Below are 21,719 nucleotides of genomic sequence, written 5' to 3'. Positions count from 1 at the left end.
TAATCCTGATACTCTGTATATTCAATTCATTATAATAACTATTCATGGTGGTTCTAAAATCCGTACTAACCCCTACTCTCTCGTCTGTTTCTTTTCCCCGTTTTTTGTGGTGGCGACCTGGGCCACCACCACCTAATCAAAGCACCATGATGTTCCTACATTGATGGATTAAAAGCCAGAAGTCTGCATGACCATCATCATCAAGTTTTTCTAGTAGGAACCCTAAATGCAAAGAGGACTGTTTCGTTTATGTTAGTTAGAATGCCCAGAGGGGCTGGGCGGTCTCATGGTCTGGAACCCCTACAGATCTTATTTTTTTCTCTCCAGCTGTCTGAAGTTTATTTTGTTTTTTCTGTCCCCCAAGGCCATCGGACTTTACTCTTACTCTATGTTAATTAGTGTTGTCTTATTTTAATTCTTACTTTGTCTTTTATTTTTCTTTTCTTCATCATGTAAAGCACTTTGAGCTACATTATTTGTATCAAAATGTGCTATATAAATAAATGTTGTTGTTGTTGTTATCTTGTAGCTGTCAGGGGCCGCTAAGATTCACACCGTCAAAGATGACGGTGATTTATTTATTTTAATAGAAGAGATCCCAGGAACGTCCCCAGCGTTGGATAGACCCACACACACTCACAACAGAGACAATAAAGCACACAGGGAAAGGCAAACAATTACAAATATAATGACACAAAATAAATAATCAAATCAGTAATACCACCCCTGACCCCTTCGGCGATATTACATATAAGCACAAACACCACACAGCAAAGTCCATATAAACCAAACAGGATGAAGATGAAAAATGACCAAGTTAAGTCCAGCGATCTGTATGTTGAAAAGGAGAAGGAAAAATACAGTCCTACCGGTAGTTACTGATGATGTGGATGAAATCAGATGGTTGATTCAGGAGCGCTCCACTCTTCCGGAAAACCAAATAATCCAACACAGTTCTCAGTGCATAGGTAGACAGACAATCCAGACCCCAACAAACGAATACAGTCCAGGACAAAAAGATTAGAGTTCCAATAACAGCAGGCAGAAACGACAGATAACCATGACACACACCGCACCAAAACAAAATAAACTTTTTTTCCTTTCCTCTTTGCCCTCTGCCCTCCTTTTAACTACCTGTGGCCACCTTTGACCCCAGCAGCCCCAGCAAGGACTGCTGGGAGATACAGTTCTTATAAAGTAGCACTGCTACAATCTCTCTCTCTCTCTCTCTCTCTCTCTCTCTCTCTCTCTCTCTCTCTCTATATATATATATATATATATATACACTGCCTGGCCAAAAAAAAAGTCACCACCAAAAAAAAAGGTCACACACTCTAATATTTCGTTGGACCGCCTTTAGCTTTGATTGCGGCACGCATTCGCTGTGGCATTGTTTCGATAAGCTTCTGCAATGTCACAAGATTTAGTTCCATCCAGTGTTGCATTCATTTGTCACCAAGATCTTGCATGATGGGTGCTTCACTTCATCTGCCTCTCTTCTTACCCTGATGTGCCCATCACTCTGGAACAGGGTAAATCTGGACTCATCAGACCACATGACCTTCTTCCATTGCTCCAGAGTCCAATCTTTATGCTCCCTAGCAAATTGAAGCCTTTTTTCTACTTTGCCTCACTGATTAGTGGTTTTCTTACGGCTACACAGCTGTTCAGTCCCAATCCCTTGGGTTCCCTTCGCATTGTGCATGTGGAAATGCTCTTACTTTCACTATTAAACATAGACCTGAGTTCTACTGTTGTTTTTCTTCAATTTGATTTCACCAAACGTTTAAATGATCGCCGATCACGATCATTCAGGATTTTTTTCCGGCCACATTTCTTCCTCGAAGACGATGGGTCCCCACTATCCTTCCAGTTTTTAATAATGCGTTGGACAGTTCTTAACCCAATTTTAGTAGTTTCTGCAATCTCCTTAGATGTTTTCTCTGCTTGATGCATGCCAATGATTTGACCTTTCTCAAACACCACGACCACGAGATGTGTCTTTCGACATGGTTGTTTAAGAAATGAGAAGCAACTCATTGCACCAGTTGGAGTTAAATAACTTGTTGCCAGCTGAAAGATAATCGCCCATGCAGTAATTATCCAATAGGAGGCTCGTACCTATTTGCTTAGTTAAATCCAGGTGGCGACTTTTTTTTTGGCCAGGCAGTGTATATATACGAATCTATACTTATATATCTATCTCTATATCTCTGTCTATCTCTTGTCACGCTTGGGTCACAGAGTTGCACAGATACACACAGGAGATTCTAGAGACAGAAACTTTATTCAGACAGTTCAAACAAACATAAGTCTCTTTCAGGAGTGATTCGAGCTCCGTGTGTACCCGAAGGGAATAGCTCCGTCTCTCAATTAAAAGAATAAAAAATCTTCCTCTTCATAGGGGCGTGCCTTGGGAGCAGGAGCTCCAACAGGAGCAGAAGATGTCTGGGGGAGAAGAGAGACATGGCAGTGAGACAAAAAACAGTTGCTGTACAGGCTTTTAAATGTTCAAAGTGCCGTGCGAGATGCAGATCACACGGCACGGCAGCAGCAAGCCAGCAGCTGATCTAGCAAAGAGGAGATAAACTGTATTTGTTCCCCACTGAATCACCGTTTAAGAGGGGGTTTCAGAGGAGTGACCCTGTATCCTTAGGGTGCGTTCAGCCCCCCCTGCTCAGTATATATATCCATCCATCCATTCTCCAACCCGCTGAATCCGAACACAGGGTCACGGGGGTCTGCTGGAGCCAATCCCAGCCAACACAGGGCACAAGGCAGGAAGCAATCCTGGGCAGGGTGCCAACCTACCGCAGGACACACACAAACACACCCACACACCAAGCACACACTAGGGCCAATTTAGAATCGCCAATCCACCTAACCTGCATGTCTTTGGACTGTGGGAGGAAACAGGAGCGCCCGGAGGAAACCCACGCAGACACGGGGAGAACATGCAAACTCCACGCAGGGAGGACCCGGGAAGCGAACCCAGGTCCCCAGATCTCCCAACTGCGAGGCAGCAGCGCTACCCACTGCGCCACCGTGCCGCCCCAGTATATATATACTGTATCTATATCTATATACCTATCTTCTTCTTCTTTTGGCTGCTCCCATTAGGGGTTGCCACAGCGGATCATCTTCTTCCATATCTTTCTGTCCTCTGTATCTTCTTCTGTTACACCCATCACCTTCATGTCATCTCTCACCACATCCATAAACCTTCGCTTAGGCCTTCCTCTTTTTCTCTTGCCTGACAGCTCTATCCTTAGCACCCTTCTCCAAATATATTCAGCATCTTTCCTTTGCACATGTCCAAACCAGCGCAATCTTGCCTCTCTGACTTTGTCTCCCAACCATCCAACTTGAGCTGATCCTCTAATGTACTCATTTCTAATCCTATCCATCTTTGTCATACCCAGTGCAAATCTTGCCATCTTTAACTCTGCTACCTCCAGCTCTGTCTCCCGCTTTCTGGTCAGTGCCACCATCTCCAACCCATATAACATAGCTTGTCTCACTACCGTCCTGTAGACCTTCCCTTTCACTCTTGCTGATATCTGTCTGTCAAAAATCACTCCTGAGACTCTTCTCCACCCATTCCACCCTGCCTGCACTCTCTTCTTCACCTCTCTTCCACAATCCCCATTACTCTGTACTGTTGATCCCAAGTATTTGCTTGGGAGTACTACTCATCCACCTTCACCAACTCTACTCCTTGCATCCTTACTATTCCACTGACCTCCCTCTCATTTTCACACATGTATTAAGTCTTGTTCCTACTGACCTTCATTCCTCTCCTCTCTAGAGCATATCTCCACCTCTCCAGGGTCTCCTCAACCTGCTCCCTACTATCGCTACAGATCACAATATCATCAGCAAACATCATAGTCCATGGGGACTCTTGTCTAATCTCGTCTGTCAATAAGAAAGGGCTCAGAGCCAATCCCTGATGTAATCCCACCTCCACCTTGAATGCATCCGTCACTCCTACCACAGACCTCACCACGGTCACACTTCCCTCGTACATATCCTGTACAACTCTTACATATTTCTCTGCCATTCCCAACTTCTTCAGGTCCACAAAGATGCAATGCAACTCCATCTGGCCTTCTCTATACTTCTCCATCAACACCCTCAGAGCAAACATCGCATCTGTGGTGCTCTTTCTTGGCATGAAACCATACTGCTGCTCACTAATCATCACTTCACTTCTTAACCTAGCTTCTACTACTTTTTTCCATAACTTCATGCTGTGGCTCATCCCCCTGTAGTTACTACAGTCCTGCACATCCCCCTTATTCTTAAAAATCAGCACCAGTATACTTCTTCTCCACTCCTCAGGCATCCTCTCACTTTCCAAGATTCTATTAAACAATCTGGTTAAAAACTCTACTGCCATCTCTCCTAAACACCTCCATGCTTCCACAGGTACAGTATAACATCTGGACCAACGGCCTTTCCATTTTTCATCCTCTCCATAGCTGTCCTTACTTCCTCCTTGCTAATCCATTGCACTTCCTGATTCACTGTCTCCAGATCATCCAACCTCTTCTCTCTCTCGTTCTCTTCATTTTTCAGCCTCTAATAGTACTCTTTCCATCTGCTCAACACTCTCTTCTTGCTTGTAAGTACGTTTCCATCTTTATCCTTTATCACCCTAACCTGCTGCACATCTTTACGAGCTCAGTCCCTCTGTCTAGCCAATCGATACAGGTCCTTTTCTCCATCCTTAGTGTCCAACCTCTCATACAACTCATCAAACACCTTTTCTTTAGCCTTCGCCACCTCTCTCTTCAGCTTATGCCTTATCTCCTTGTACTCTTGTCTACTTTCTGCATCTCTCTGACTATCCCACTTCTTCTTCACCTTCCTCTTCCTCTGTATACTCTCCTGTACTTCCCCATTCCACCACCAGGTTTCCTTTTCCTCCTTACTCTGTCCAGATGTCACGCCAAGCACCTTTCTTGCTGTCACCCTTACTACATCTGCTGTAGTTTCCCAACTGTCTGGGAACTCTTCACTACCACCCAGTGCCTGCCTCACCTTCTCCCTAAACTTAACCTTGCAGTTTTCCTTTTTCAACTTCCACCATTTGATCCTTGTCTCTGGCCTCACTCTCTTCTTCTTCTTGATCTCCAATGTCATCCTACAGACCACCATCCTATGCTGCTTAACTACACTTTCCCCTGCCACCACTTTGCAGTCTTTAATCTCCTTCAGCATACCCAACTTGCGGGGCATATACACTAACAACATTTATCATCACCCCTCCAATTTCCAGCTTCATAATTATTACTCTGTCTGACACTCTTTTCACCTCCAAAACACTCTTGACATAGTGTTCCTTCAGAATAACCCCTACTCCATTTCTCCTCTTATCCACACCATGTTAGAACAATTTGAATCCACCTCCGATCCACCTTGCCTTACTACCCTTCAATTTAGTCTCTTGCATGCACAATATATCAACCTTCCTTCTCTCCATCATATCTGCTAACTCTCTCCCCTTACCAGTCAAACTACCAACATTCAAAGTACCTACCCTCAGTTCCACTCTCTTTACCTTCCTCCTCTCCTCCTGCCTCCAGACATGTCTCCCCCCTCTTCTTCTCCTTCTTCTTCTTCTTCGGCCAACAGTGGCCCAATTTCTGCCAGCACCCTGTTGGCTAACAGTACTGGTGGCGGTCATTGTTAACCCAGGGCTCGACCAATCTGGTATGGAAATTTGTATGGTTGTCTGCATATTGATTTCACAAAATTTTACACCAGATGCCCTTCCTAATGTAACCCTCCCCATTTATCTGGGCTTGGGACCAGTGCAAAGAAACACACTGGTTTGTGCATCCGCTGTGGCTTGGTTATCTTTATCTACCTATATATACAGTATATATCTATATATATCTATATATCTATATACTGTACATATATATATATATGCAGCTGGAGATCCACAAAGGGAGAAAAATGAATCACGTATCATAAAGTACTTTTTATTCTTGAGCTTTCAACACTGACTTAGCCACCACCCCCCATACCCCCCCCCACCCCCCACGTAATTTTTTGCTATATTTTGCCTTTGATTCTTGTAAGTCTAAACCTTATCCTCTGATGAAGAAAGCTCAGGAATAAAAACTACTTTATGATACATGATTCATTTTTCTCCCTTTGTGGATCTCCAGCTGCATATGCAAACCATATCACAGACCTTCTCTTCCATACATATATCTATACTAATAAAAGGCAAAGCCCTCACTGACTCACTCACTGACTGACTGACTCACTCACTCACTCATCACTAATTGTCCAACTTCCCGTGTAGGTGGAAGGCTGAAATTTGGCAGGCTCATTCCTTACAGCTTACTTACAAAAGTTAGGCATGTTTCATTTCGAAATTCTACGCGTAATAGTCATAACTGGAACCTCTTTTTTGTCCATATACTGTAATGGAAGAGGCGAAGTCACGTATCGCGTCATCACGCCTCCTACGTAATCACGTGTACTGAAAACAAGGAAGAGATTTACAGCACGACTCAAACGCGGGAATGAAGGTAAATGACGTTAATTGTTGAGTGTCTTTTAATACTGTATAAGCATACATATTAACACATGTGCAATTAAACGTGTGCATTTACGGGGTGATTTCTCAGGCTTAAAAGCTCGCCTTTTATTAAAAAGGTAAATGCAAACTGTTTTCATTCTGAAGGGCACAAACCACGCTGGATGTCGGTACACCAGATAAATAAGCGCAACATATTATCAGTTGTATTGTATGCTTACAATACATATAGAAATGTGTTAATCGTTAACTAATAGTATGGGATGGTGTTTTTCGACTCGCGCCTTGATTTAAACGATTGCATGTCTTGGTGGGTTGGTGTAGCTTATTGTCAATATCTTTACACCTCTTTTTAAGACTTATTGATTGAAACGGGCTTTCACGAAAAAAGTTAGGGCTTTGCTACAGGATACACCCGCCACAAGTTAAGAAAGTAAAAATAAAGGTATATATTTCTGTTTTATTTAAACCTTTTAAGTTCGTATGCATAGCCCCATTTGGCTGTTTTAGTTTTTTTTTTTTTCTTTCTTCAGTAATATTTAATCTCCTTAAAGAAAAACAACATATGCATTTTACTTTTTTGTATCTCTTTAGTAATATTTTAGTGTAAAAGGATAACCAGTAAAAACACATGTGCAATTAAACGTGTGCATTTACAGGGTGATTTCTCAGGCATAAAAGCTCGCCTTTTATTAAAAAGGTAAATGCAAACTGTTTTCATTCTGAAGGGCACAAACCATGTTGGATTTCAGCCGTTAAACGCGCAAAAATGTCGGTACACCAGATAAATAAGCGCAACATATTATCAGTTGTATTGTATGCTTACAATACATATAGAAATGTGTTAATCGTTAACTAATAGTATGGGATGGTGTTTTTCGACTCGCGCCTTGATTTAAACGATTGCATGTCTTCGTGGGTTTGTGTAGCTTATTGTCAATATCTTTACACCTCTTTTTAAGACTTATTGACTGAAACGGGCTTTCACGAAAAAAGTTAGGGCTTTGCTACAGGATACACCCGCCACAAGTTAAGGAAGTAAAAATAAAGGTATATATTTCTGTTTTATTTAAACCTTTTAAGTTCATATGCATAGCCCCATTTGGCTGTTTTAGTTTTTTTTTTTTCTTTCTTCAGTAATATTTAATCTCCTTAAAGAAAAACAACATATGCATTTTACTTTTTTTCTATCTCTTTAGTAATATTTTAGTGTAAAAGGATAACCAGTATTTAAACCTTTTATGTTACTTTATAAAGTTATTTTACACAATGTTGAAAAATTAATAAGAAAGCTACATATTTTGGCAGCTGCTGCTTTCATTTTCAATGAAATGAAAAAAGCTCTCCAAGAGAAAACGTCAATGAAGAAGAAACAGTTTGCACTATCTAAAAAGGAGAAACCCTCATTTGTAAAGGTTTGCTGCAGATAACTTAACTGAAAATAAATGAATAGTTCCTATGTGTATAATACATATTTATCTATTTGACTTATGCCTTTATTCCAGCAACTTGCAACATCTGAGGTACAATTTGTTACATTACTTTTGTTTTTTGCAGCACAGGCAGGTGAAGTGACTTCCTCAGGGTCACACAGTGGTGTCAGTACCAGGATTTGAACTGACAAGCTCCGGGTTTGCTGAAATATTACTGAAGAAAGAAAAAAAATGAAAACGGGCAAATGGGGCTATGCATACAAATGTACATCCATCAATTATCCAACCCGCTATATCCTAAATACAGGAGCCAATCCCTGCCAACACAGGGCACAAGGCAGGAAACAAACCCCAGGCAAGGTGCCAGCCCACCGCAGGGCGCACACACCCACACACCAGGGACAATTTAGAATCGCCAATGCACCTAATCTGCATGTCTTTGGACTGTGGGAGGAAACCGGAGTACCCGGAGGAAACTCAGACAGACATGGGGAGAATATTCAAACTCCACGCAGGGAAGCGAACCCGGGTCTCCTAACTGGCACCTTTCACTGCGCCACCATGCCGCCCGCATACAAACTTAAAAAGTTTAAATAAAACAGAAATATATACCTTTATTTTTACTTCCTTAACTTGTGGAGGGTGTATCCTGTAGCAAAGCCCTAAGTTTTTTCATGAAAGCCCCTTTCAGTCAATAAGCCTTAAAAACAGGTGTAAAGCTAAACTTGCAGCACCGCTATTCAATTACACTTGCCTAACGCCTCTCCTAAGGGGAGATACTGTGGGATCTGGGCATCCGTCAAAGCACCAATCACAGGCCCGATTAGAAAGCGGGAAGCTGTGATTTGTCGTCTCCCTCCCATGTAACAATCACAGCCCGTGTTACAACGCACTATGTATGTATGTGTATATGTATATATGTGTATGTGTGTGTGTATGTATGTGTGTATATGTATGTGTATATATATGTTATGTGTGTATATATATATATATATATATATATATATATATATATATATATATATAGATATATGTGTATATGTATATATATATATGTATATATATGTATATGTAGATGTGTGTATATGTAGATATGTATATAAATATGTACGTACAGTATATGTATATATATGTTTACATAACCTCTTTAACACACTACTTCTCCGCTGCGAAGCGCGGGTATTTTGCTAGTGTATATATATATATATATATATATATATATATATACATACAGTGGAACCTCTAGATACGAGTTTAATTCGTTCCAGCACTGAGCTTGTATAGCGAATTTCTCGTATCTAGAACAAACGTCCCCATTGAAAATAATGGAAATCCAGTTAATCCGTTCCGCATCCCAAATATATTAACATAAAAATCAATTTTCCTAACAAATAACACTGATAAATTATATATACTGTAGTCTACCTTGAATAAATAACACTGGTAAATAATATAACTGATTATTAAAAGAATCAAAACAGGTGTCCAAAGTGCAGTAGAGCATTCAATAAATCTTTAAATAAATAATCCTTAAAACAGTTGTGAAGTGGAGGTTTAAAGTACATAAGAATAACAATCCTTTAACACGAGGTTAAAACGTCAACAGGAAGCAGTCTTCAAAAAAACAGATGACAATCCCCGGTGCTTCTTCTCTGTTAGCGTCTCACCTGCTTCTCCCATGCGGGCTCTGCAACAGGCGAGACACTTAATGCAGCTGACCTTCTCTACACCGTCCTGCTTCAGCTGTTTGGCTCGCCTGTTCAGCTACACGCGAGCCTGTACTCGCTCGCTCTCTCGCACCGACTTCCTACTGCTGCGGATTCCTGCCTCCTCCTGCAACCTCCGTTCTCTCTCCTTTCCTCTCTTTTCTTTTACTTCTTCTCCCCCTTAACCGGCTCGCGCTTCTCTATATATGCGGGGAAGACATGGCAGCTGCTAGGGTTACCACTTTTAATACAAAAAAAAAAAGGGACGCATACGTATTGATTCAAAACGGGACGTGCAATTTCATTCTCAAATACGGGACGATTCCGTATTTTAAAGGACGGGTGGCAACCCTGCCCAGCCCATCAGCCACAGGAACAATCATGGATGTGGGCAGTTTCCCACCTTTGCACTTAGGTGAGAAACGCAGACACCGCAGATCGCCCTGCGGCTCGCTACAGCTACCACGCCCCCTCGCTAAGCCGCGAGCTATACCCACAGCCTGGCTCGTGGCTCGTTACGTGAGCCAATGCTCGTATTTAGATCTGAATTTTTCGCTCATACTTTCCTCGTATTTTGAATTTCTCGTATACAGAGGTGATCGTATCTCGAGGTTCCACTGTATATATATATATATATCCATCCATCCATTTTCCAACCCGCTGAATCCGAACACAGGGTCACGGTGGTCTGCTGGAGCCAATCCCAGCCAACACAGGGCACAAGGCAGAAACCAATCCCCGGCAGGGTGCCAACCCACCACAGATATATATCTATACTAATAAAAGGCAAAGCCCTCACTGACGCACTCACTCACTCACTCACTAATTCTCCAACTTTCCGTGTAGGTGGAAGGCTGAAATTTGGCAGGCTCATTCCTTACAGCTTACTTACAAAAGTTAGGTAGGTTTCATTTCAAAATTCAAAGTGTAACGGTCATAACTGGAACCTCTTTTTTGTCCATATACTGTAATGGACTGCAGCTCGCTGGCCGTGGGAGGCGGAGTTGCGTATCGCGTCATCACGCCTCCCACGTAATCACGTGAACTGACTGTGAACGCAGTACATAGAAAAGCCCTCACTGACTCACTCACTCACTCACTCACTCATCACTAATTCTCACACTTCCCGTGTAGGTGGAAGGCTGAAATTTGGCAGGCTCATTCCTTACAGCTTACTTACAAAAGTTAGGCAGGTTTCATTTCGAAATTCAAAGCGTAATGGTCAGCTCTGGAACCTCTTTTTTGTCCATATACTGTAATGGACTGCAGCTCGCTGGCCGTGGGAGGCGGAGTTGCGTATCGCGTCATCACGCCTCCCACGTAATCACGTGAACTGACTGTGAATGCAGTACGTAGAAAACAAGGAAGAGCCCCAAAGAGCGCTGAAGAAAACATTCATTACACAATTGAGAAGGCAGCGAAACAATAAGAAGCGAGCAAGTGACGCATACAAGCATATTCATAAGTGCAGCTAAGGCGGAAACAAAGCACGGTGTAAACCGTAAGTTTAAATTAAGTTTGGCAAGATTGCTTTTCTCCTGTACAACTATACGTTGCATTCTCAACAGTAAGCTTGCACGACTTGGTCATATTACAACCGGAGTGCTGAACTGACAACGTGGTATACAAAGAGAACTATAACAATTGTAATAAACAAACAATAAAACAGCATAGAACCAGTGGATTAAATAAAAAGGCTGCTTCCTTGGTGAAGCAAGGAAAAAGGATGGCCTTATATGGCGTTCGTTTATAAAACAGCGGAGAAGCTGTGTAAAGACGATTTCACAAAAAAACAGCAGAGCGCCTTATATGAGCAGGCAGTCAGCTAAAGAAGGGAATCAATAAATAACTATAATCGTAATAAACGAACAAAAAATAGCGGAGAATCTGCGGATTACATAAAGGAAATGGGTACCTGAACAGAAAAGTGAGTCTCAAATACCTACACATTAACTATAACAATCGTAATAAACGAACAATAAAACAATACAGAACCGCTAAGCAAGGAGAAAGGACGGCCTTATATGGCGTTCATTTATAAAACAGCGGACAGGCTGTGTTAAGGCAGCTTCACAAAAAAACAGATCCTTAACAAATTGTTATTGGTATATTTTCCCTCAATTTAAAAAGGTTTTCTTTTCTTCTTAATTAAAATTTAAAAGCAATACTTCACCGCTGCGAAGCACGGGAATTTGGCTATATGCAGTGAGTGTGTACGCCTGATGAGCCCAGAATTAGGGCGAAACACGTGTCGCGTACTCTTTGCATTATTTGACAGTAAACTATTTTCAACCATTCTATGATCTGCTTCTCACAACTGAGGGCATCGTGGCGGATGTTAGCTGACTTGCTGGCCAACCACAAGCGTTACCTGGTAGGTAACCACCCATACAATCAGATTGTGATTCAGGCTACGAATGCCGTGAATGTAATTACCCCAATCTACATGCTGTCAAATAAACGAACCACACGCCGTGTCGCAATGTTAGGGGCTTCGCCTCTAGCGCTGACGTCCGAGGTTCGATTCTCGTAAGGGAGTGCAGTGAGTGTGTACGCCAGATGAGCCAAGAATTAGGGCGAAACACGTGTCGCGTACTCTTTGCATTATTTGACAGTAAACTATTTTCAACCATTCTATGATCTGCTTCTCACAACTGAGGGCATCGTGGCGGATGTTAGCTGACTTGCTGGCCAACCACAAGCGTTACCTGGTAGGTAACCACCCATACAATCAGATTGTGATTCAGACTACGAATGCCGTGAATATATATATAAGTATATGTGAATGTATGTATGTATGTATATATGTATGTCTATATTTATATATATATATATATATATTTATATATGTGCATATGTATATATATGTGTATATATATATATATGTAGATATGTATATATTTATATGTATATATATGTACATATGTATATATATGTAGATATGTAAATTTGTATATGTATATATATGTATATGTGGATGTGTATATGTATGTATATATACTATATGTGGATGTGTATATGTATGTATATAATAATAATAATAATAATTCATTACATTTATATAGCGCTTTTCTCAGTACTCAAAGCGCTATCCACACAGGGAGGAACCGGGAAGTGAACCCACAAACTTCCACAGTCTCCTTACTGCAAAGCAGCAGCACTACCACTGTGCCATGTATATATACAGTATGTATATGTAGATATGTATATATATGTATATATGTATATGTATTTATGTTTACAGAACCTCTTTAACACACTACTTCTCCGCTGCGAAGCGCGGGTATTTTGCTAGTATATATACTATACTACGCAACAGATCCCTGGAGCTATGTTAAGTTCCCTCCTGCCTTAAGTGTTCCACAATTATCCCGGTTCCAAAGAAAACCTCCATCGCAGGGTTAAATGACTACAGGCCAGTCGCCCTGACGTCTGTGGTCATGAAATCCTTTGAAAGACTGGTGTTGACCTACCTGAAGGACATTACAGACCCCCTGCTTGACCCCCTACAATTTGCTTACCGAGCAAACAGGTCAGTAGATGATGCAATCAACATGGGACTGCACTACATCCTGCAACATCTCAACTCTCCAGGGACATATGCTAGGATCCTGTTTGTGGACTTCAGCTCGGCGTTCAATACTATCATTCCAGAAGTCCTCCACACCAAACTCACTTGGCTCACTGTACCAGCTCCCATCTCCCAGTGGATCAAAAACTTCCTGACAGATAGGAAGCAGCAAGTGAGACTGGGAAAAATCACATCCAGCACACGAACAGTCAGCACTGGCGCCCCCCAGGGATGTGTCCTCTCTCCTCTGCTCTTCTCCCTCTACACAAATGACTGCACCTCAAGAGACCCGTCTGTTAAAATCCTGAAGTTCGCAGATGATATGACAGTCATTGGCCTCATCAAGGACAGTGACGAGTCTGTATACAGACGAGAGGTCGAACAGCTGGCCCTCTGGTGCGGTCAAAACAACCTGGAGCTGAACAAGCTTAAAACTGTGGAGATGACAGTGGACTTCAGGACGAGCCCCCCAGTGCTGCCCCCTCTCACACTACTCAACAGCATTGTGTCTGCTGTGGAAAACTTTAGGTTTCTGGGATCCACAATTTCCCAGGACCTAAAGTGGGAACTAAACATAAACACAATTGTTAAAAAGGCCCAGCAGAGGTTGTACTTCCTGCGCCAGCTCAGGAAGTTCAACCTGCCTCAGGAGCTGCTCATCCAATTTTACTCTGCAGTAATCCAGTCTGTTCTCTGTTCATCTATCACAGTCTGGTTTGGCTGAGCCACAAAACAGGACAGGAACAGACTTCAACGGACAGTCAGGATTGCAGAAAAAATCATTGGTGTTGATCTGCCCTCCATTCAAGACTTTTACAGATCTCGAGTCAGGAAATGGCCAGAAAACATCATTGCAGACCCATCACACCCTGGTTACAACCTTTTTCAACTTCTTCCCTCTGGTAGGCGCTACAGAGCACTGTACGCCAAAACTACCAGACATGTGAACAGTTTCTTTCCTCAGGCCATCACTCTCATGAACACTTAAGTCAATCTCACAGCATCAGGGACAATACTAGGTAAAACCGGAGTCCAATTCCTTGTATGTGTACATATACTTCTGATTCTGATTCTGATATATATATATATATATATATATATATATATATATATATATATATATACATATATATATATATATATATATATATTATATATATTGTAACAAAGATAGACAACAAAGTCATCAAGGTTTGGGGTTTTTAGGCCCCATATACTGCAAATCAGGTCAACATAATTCATGTAAATCATCAGACATAGAAGGACGGATAGACGGACAATTTATGGAGGGGGACCGGAAATCAAAAACAGTGGGATGCTGGGAAAACGTGGTGATGGATGGGTAGCTGACATCATCAAAGGGGGACCAGAGGAAAGAAAGGGACCTGGAAGTGTTGTGTTTCTTGGAGTCGTCCGGGTGAGATTACGGCGGCAGTGCTTCGTCTTTTCTGAGGAAATAGAGAGAGAGAGGTTAGTACCCCGCCGTTGTCCCCTGGCACGACTTGTCGTGTTGCACGTCGGGTCCTGAAGCTGCTCCCCATGTGCTTGTGTCTGATAAATATATATCATAGCTTCCTTAGCATTATGTTAACCACCTGATTATTATGTCAAAAACATTTTATTTTTTTCAACAAGAAAGATGTTACATGTAACAAAAACAGGCACATATCAAAACTTCAACATAAATACAGTAAGAAAGGTATGTCTAATGTTCACTGTTGTATTAATGCAGATTTAGTATATATCCTTTGTGTGATATGTTTGGAAACAGTCATCAATGCACAGACCGATCTTGCAATCAAAACAGAAGAAGCGCGTCTCTTTGCACATTTTTCTCTTAATATTTTTTTCTTTTCCTTGAGTATGAGAGAGTAGAATGTTCTCACGATTGCAGGCTACCACCGCACAAGGCTTAGTGATTTCCATATTTCCCCTGACATGAACATTGAAAGTTGCTGCATTAGAGGAGCTACCATCTTTCTTGTCATCCTACGTGATTGCAAACATTTTTCCTTTTTTGCCACACAGCTAAATAGTGAACTAGTGAAATAGTACTATGGTGAACCTTTAAGCTACCAAATTCAACAGGCATATCATGGAAGTTTGGTCATTCAGTGCCGTGTTCATCAATTTTACTATCTGTTTCAACACCTGATGACTAATTCACATTGTCATCAATATCACTTGATTCAACTAATGGTTCAGTTTCAGTTTGCTCTAAAACTGGCTATACAGCTTCTTGTTTGCACACCATTGTGTTTTGGTTGAAGGCTCCACCCCATTCATGAACATTGATGTGTTACCTTAGTGTGCCAAAATGCATAGAAATATTCATGATTCATTACCGTTACCCCAGGTCTGACTCCAGCTTAACTTTAATTGCATAGAATTCTAAGCCCAAGTAACTCTTGGGGTTAACATCAAGGACATGAGAGGATAAGTTAAATATTTTTCAGCTCAACGTTATTTCTCCATATTCATGGTATACAGTAGAAGTCCATGTACATACACTTAAGGTGGATTTCTTTAAAGGTCACTTTACAACCCTTGCACAGATTTTATACCAGCAAACTATAAATTTGGCATATGGTTTAAGACATCTACTTTGTGCAGGACAGAAGTCATTTTTTTCAACAATGTTGAAAAGTAAACTATGGAATTGAAACAATAAATTAATTTGTAGTGGAAGTTATAAAAAATGTTTCTCTGTTTTAAGATTCACAAATGTGCCAATTTTCAGAGAGATTTGGAAATTTCAAAATTGTGTACTTTGGCCATTATTTAAGATATCGCAGTAGAAATGTAACTGTCTTGACAAATTTCTTTGAATAACAAGTGTGCTGAACTTCAACAAAATTGGTCAACAGGTGAGTTGTTTTATGTGGGCAAACAGATAGGCAGACAGTTAGGACAGATGTGGTTATCACAGTAAGTGTGTCTCACATTATATGCAAATGCACCTTAAAAGAGTTCATTTTTTTGAGTTTGTATAGTGAACAAAACAATGATCACATTGTCTGATTCACCTAGAGAGTGGAGAGAGGAGCAGAAACCCATTTGCCAGCCATAACTGTTCAGCTCACACAGCTTCTACTAGTACAGCCCTGCAATTTTTATTCTAATATAAGGAAGAAGCTGCTAAAAAACTAGCTAAGGGAAACTGTTAGAGCAGTAGTTTTCAAGTTCACTCTTGGGGCCCACTGTGAGCACAGGTTTAATTAGTGTCATTGTATTATTATTAGGTGAAGTTGTTTTCGTCTCTTATTTTGCATTCAGAAAAGTGCAGAATTGTGAGACTTATATATTTATATTTATTTACATTATGTCCTATAGCTTTAATGCTTAACGGTGTTTTGTCGTTTTCTTTTTAATTTACTTTTTATGGTGAGAATATGAAATCCCTTCTGTAGATGAAATGTTGAAATCAGTAGCGCCTCTGCATTAGGAGCAAATACTGCTAACCATCTCCCAGCAGATGATGCTGCTGTACAAAAACTATATAAGTAGTAAACCTGGCTCTGTAATTGAGCATATTGCTAAAATGTTCATAGCAAACTCCACTCAATCACCAAATTATTATTTTTTTAAGTTTTCCTTGATGTGATATGAAAAGTATCTTTTATGGAGTAAGTGAATTTTTCATTGTGCCTTTTGCTATTATCCTGTTTCAGGTTGTGATCCTGTAGTGTTCTTGGCATACCTTTGCTCATTTTTGTACATGTTCATCCTGAAACTTCCAGTTCTGCCTTAAGGGTAGAAAGATAGGGCCTTTTTAAATGACTCATGACTTTTAGGATTTTTTGGGATGCAATTTAAATGGTTCATGAACTTGTACATATGGCTGGTTATGTTCAAGACAATTTAACACTTTGCTTATTGAACATAAATTGAAAATGTAGTGATATTCATTTCTGTTTTTGCTTTCATTAGTATCAGGTAATCATGGCAGTTGAGTATTTGATACTGATGTTGAAATATCTCTTAATGCGGTCCTTTGGTGGTTGTTCTGTTTGGCAATATTTTAAGCAAATAGAGATTAAGAGGCGACGTGATCGAAGCATTTAAAATTTTGGAAGGAATTAGTACAGTGGATCGCAGTTGTTAATTTATATATTCTTCAACAAAACATGGGGACACGGTGAAACTTTGTAGCACAAATGTTAAAGACCATAGACAAAAGGAATATATTAGCAAGTAGTGTGGTGGAAAGTAGGACTATGTGGGGACCTTCAAGTTTTATTGTTATTTTGGACAATCTAAGTGAATAGGATGGTCAAGCCATTGGGCTGAATGTCCTCTTCTTGTCACAATTGTTCTAATGTTCTAATATTTTGTTCTTCCTTGGCTGCCTTCCAGTGCTGTTGCCACTGCTCCGATCTTCCACAGCTAATTCTGATAGTTTCTCACCATGTTCACTGCCTTTAAATTCATGCTGTAAACTTGGAAGGTATTAGCATACTCATTTTGTTAATTTTGTTAAAACAGACCATATTTTACAGTTAGCAATTCAATTTTGCAAAGGCTGAGTCTGCTGCCAAATTGTTAAGATTTGTTATAGCACAATTTAAAGCCATATTACCTCATAGAACATTAATTCAACAACTTACGCAAAATTTTACTAATATTAGAAGAAAGAGAAAACAATTGAAACTATTTCTAAATTTTAGATCAAATTACGCACAGAAAGAGGTAAACCAAAACCTACAACGGTGGAAAACAAAGGTCTTAGGCTTCCTTGACTACTACTTTAGCTCCCCACCAGATAACTTAGATGGCACCCACAAATACTTGTCCATTTGTCATGAGACCAGTATTTTGAGACTTTGGCTTTTGAAGTAAATAAGATATGGTTCAAAAACCACAGCAACTTTGTCCCAAGTGGGGCTTTATTTCAAACAAAACCTCAGTGAACAGTGATATAAACACCTATAAATTGTTACATATAGTCATGCAAATGTAAAATGTCATGAAACGTATTGATTTAAGCAATGTGGAATTCTTCTTTGAGTAAATAAATGGTCCGCTGACACTGTACAGTTAACTATAGCTGGTGTTCAAAAAATTCCATACGTGTACTGTAAGAGAGGAGGCAGAATGTTGACATTATATGTGTGTTTCTCTGAGATAACAGCCATATGTGCTTGAATATTGCCTTATCATAAAATGGAATCATGAAAGTCCACCATTAAAGTATATATATTGGGTGACAAGATTTCTTTGATGCATAATTGCACAATCAAATAGAGATGAGCAGATACAGTGTTTTGGGTAGATGGTATTTGGTACACTGTTTTAATCCCTAAGTGTATTGATGCCCCAAATAATGATACTCGCTCTTCCAAATCTGTAAGCCCAGATGGCCATCCACCAAAATTTAAATAAGAAATCCATTTTAAGTTAGGTTTTAATAGTATCTACTGTATGTTAATCTGAACCAGCCAGGAAATAAACTCCTACACAAACCTAGATAAATCTACATTAAAGACTACTATGTCTGGAATAACATTTTGTTTTTCTAGAAAAAATGTAATTAAAAGTACATATCCTACTAAAGCCCAATGATGTGCCTTTGGCCAAAGTTCTTGTAAAGAAAATAGACAAGATCGTCCTTCTATTTATTTTACTATACTTGTTAAACATCGAAAGTTCTTATCTCCAAAGTATGATTAATGAAACATTGGTGCTGCCTGGAGCATTCTGAAATTGTATAGTCAGCCAGTAGCTCTCTTTGATATTTCAATGATTCCAGTTTGCAAGCCTTATCATTTTTATCAAAAATCTAGTGGACTGCAATTATCTATTGGACAGTACAGGCCAATGAATATTTGTAACCTGTTGAGCAAAATTAAGGTAAGTGATTTACGCTATGCAGCTTTCTACCATTAAAATCCTTACAAAGAAAAGTGATTTGAAGAGAAAATGGGGGACAGGAACTACATAATGCATTTTTCCACTGGTTCTTAGCATACTGAAAGTTAAAATAGAGTGAAAAGCAAGTATATATGTAACAGGTATTTTAAAAAGTATTACCTCTGTGTCACTTTTTATTAATAACTATCATCAGCATTAGAAAACCATGCATTATCCTTCAATATTAAATGCAAATCCAGTAAGAATTGTAAATATTTGTGCATTTTTTGGACTGTTCTCATATGCGAATTGTCTTTTAGTGAGGCTGTCACTAACTTTTTTTTTTTTCTTCTCAAGGGGAAGTGCTCACAGATGTGCTACAACGTTTTCATAGTGGAGACCGTCTGTGTGGCGTGGTTCTCCCTTGAGTTCACGCTGCGATTTATCCAAGCACGTAGCAAATTTACCTTTCTGAGGACACCCCTAAACCTAATTGACATTGTGGCCATTTTACCTTATTATATCACATTGCTGGTAGATAACAGCTCAACAGGCAATAAGAAACTTGGATCTGGCAATAGCTATTTGGACAAAGTTGGTCTTGTACTTCGAATTCTCCGTGCCCTGCGAATACTCTATGTGATGCGCCTTGCACGACATTCTCTGGGTTTGCAGACACTTGGGCTTACGGCAAGACGGTGCACCCGAGAGTTTGGCCTCCTACTGCTCTTCCTCTGTGTTGCCATAGCTCTATTCTCACCTCTTCTGTACCTCATCGAGAATGAAATGTCTGGATCTCAAGACTTTACCAGCATTCCTGCATGCTACTGGTGGGCAGTGATCACCATGACAACAGTGGGCTATGGGGATATGGTTCCTCGAAGTATTCCTGGCCAAGTAGTTGCACTAAGTAGCATCTTGAGTGGCATCCTGCTGATGGCATTCCCTGTGACTTCCATATTCCATACTTTCTCAAGATCATATATTGAGCTGAAGCAAAAACAACAAAGGGTCCTCCATCAGTCATCTAAGTTCCTTACTAAAAGTAGCTCCCAACTCAGCAATGTTTCCCTGGAAAGTGACATTTTGTTCTCATCAGACTTAAGGGACAAAGATTAAATGGGATGCTGTATTTCAGGCTGTATAATGTGATGTGAAGGAATTACTGCCTTTAATGAATGTCAGTTTTCTGGCTCCTTGTTTAACTTGAAATTCACATCAGGAAAAATTCTATAGTATTGTCTTAATTGAAAATGGACCCATGGTGGGAGTTTTTACAGTGTTGTCTGTGTAATCTTCCACACAAAAATCCACTTTTTCTAATGGCATTGAATTTCTGATTATTTGTTAAGATTTTCACATGTACTCAGTCTTATGACCTCAGCTTCAAACAGGTTTGGAGGGTTCAGAAATAAAGTCAAATGCGTTTCACCAGGTTTCCCTGGATATGGTATGTGTCTCTAAATATAGTGTGTGGCGATCCCGTCAACAAATATATGAGCATATGATAAGATAATGCAATGTTTAGCATATTCCTCTTATTATTATTATTATAACAATGTGCAAGAATACAGTTAAATGAATGCATTAGTGTGTCTAAGATAGAAATGTAGAATTACATAAAGGTAGAATCATTCATTGTCTGACAATTGTTATTGTTGCATTTAAGATTGGAATGAATATGACTGTCTTTAGATCACAAAATAATAGAATCTGGAAGTGTTGTCTGGTGGTGATAAAAGAAATCCTAAAAATATTTAATGTTTTGTCAAGTCATTTTTGAAAACATTGCATACAGGAAATAGTCTAATCTGCACCAATCAAACAGATTACACAAAAGCCGTAGAAACGAGAAATTTGAATCCTAGTAATTACTGTTTTGAATGCTGCTTTTAGGATAGTAGCAGGGTCTAGCTTATATGTTCTCCTGTTCATGATTCAGTTGTCTCTATTTGTCAAGTTCACTTTGGATACATGTGTTTGTTTTATATAGAACGTGATACATTTTTCAAACAAGAAGAGAATGTATATTACATCATGCTCACTTAATTAAATAAAAGCTTTAAGAGTCTGAAATTCAAGTGCATGACCTGTTAGTTGATGTAGATATTCCTAGCCCTTTGTCTAAAGAAGTGATTCCTGATTGATTCCCCTCAATTTCTAAAAGCTCCCCGTGGTATATGATTTATTATAGAAGAGTTAACAATATACAGTATTACAAAGGTGGTAGAAACCCATTAGTGCTACCAGAATCAACATGGATCTAAAAACATGCTGAATGTACTTAGGCGCATAAGATCAATTTAACACAGTGAATTGTAAGAGGTATATCAAATATTAAATGTACAGTACAAGAAATCATTTCAGTGGGACACGAGAATAAACCACTCCATTATAAAAGATACAAGTCTTTACCCAAAATATGAATGTTGGAAGAGTGGGAACATCAAATCTGACTGAATGGTCACCAGGGGGCAAGAAGACCCTACAGATAATTTTTGAAACAGACAGGAAGCCAGTGTAGCATAAATATGTGATAATTTAAGTGATCACAGTGTTTAGGAATTTTAGCAGAATTCTTTTTGACTTATCTGTTAATG

The 21,719-nt window shown here is 39.8% G+C and overlaps 1 protein-coding gene across 3 annotated transcripts in view; it reads left to right on the top strand.

The window, feature by feature from the left end:
- Nucleotides 1-21,028, top strand: part of kcng1 (potassium voltage-gated channel, subfamily G, member 1) — a 183,448-nt gene extending 162,420 nt beyond the window's left edge. For all 3 annotated transcript variants that reach the window (XM_051932999.1, XM_051933000.1, XM_028791432.2), the window contains exon 3: nt 19,477-21,028. In XM_051932999.1, coding sequence (XP_051788959.1) covers nt 19,477-20,238 — 762 coding nt within the window. In that variant the 3' untranslated portion in view covers nt 20,239-21,028. The remainder of the gene's footprint in view (nt 1-19,476) is intronic.
- Nucleotides 21,029-21,719: the final 691 nt, after the last annotated feature.

Source organism: Erpetoichthys calabaricus, chromosome 10 (genome assembly GCF_900747795.2).
Source record: "Erpetoichthys calabaricus chromosome 10, fErpCal1.3, whole genome shotgun sequence".
Lineage (NCBI taxonomy): Eukaryota > Metazoa > Chordata > Cladistia > Polypteriformes > Polypteridae > Erpetoichthys > Erpetoichthys calabaricus.
This window is presented reverse-complemented; position numbering and strand designations above follow the sequence as displayed.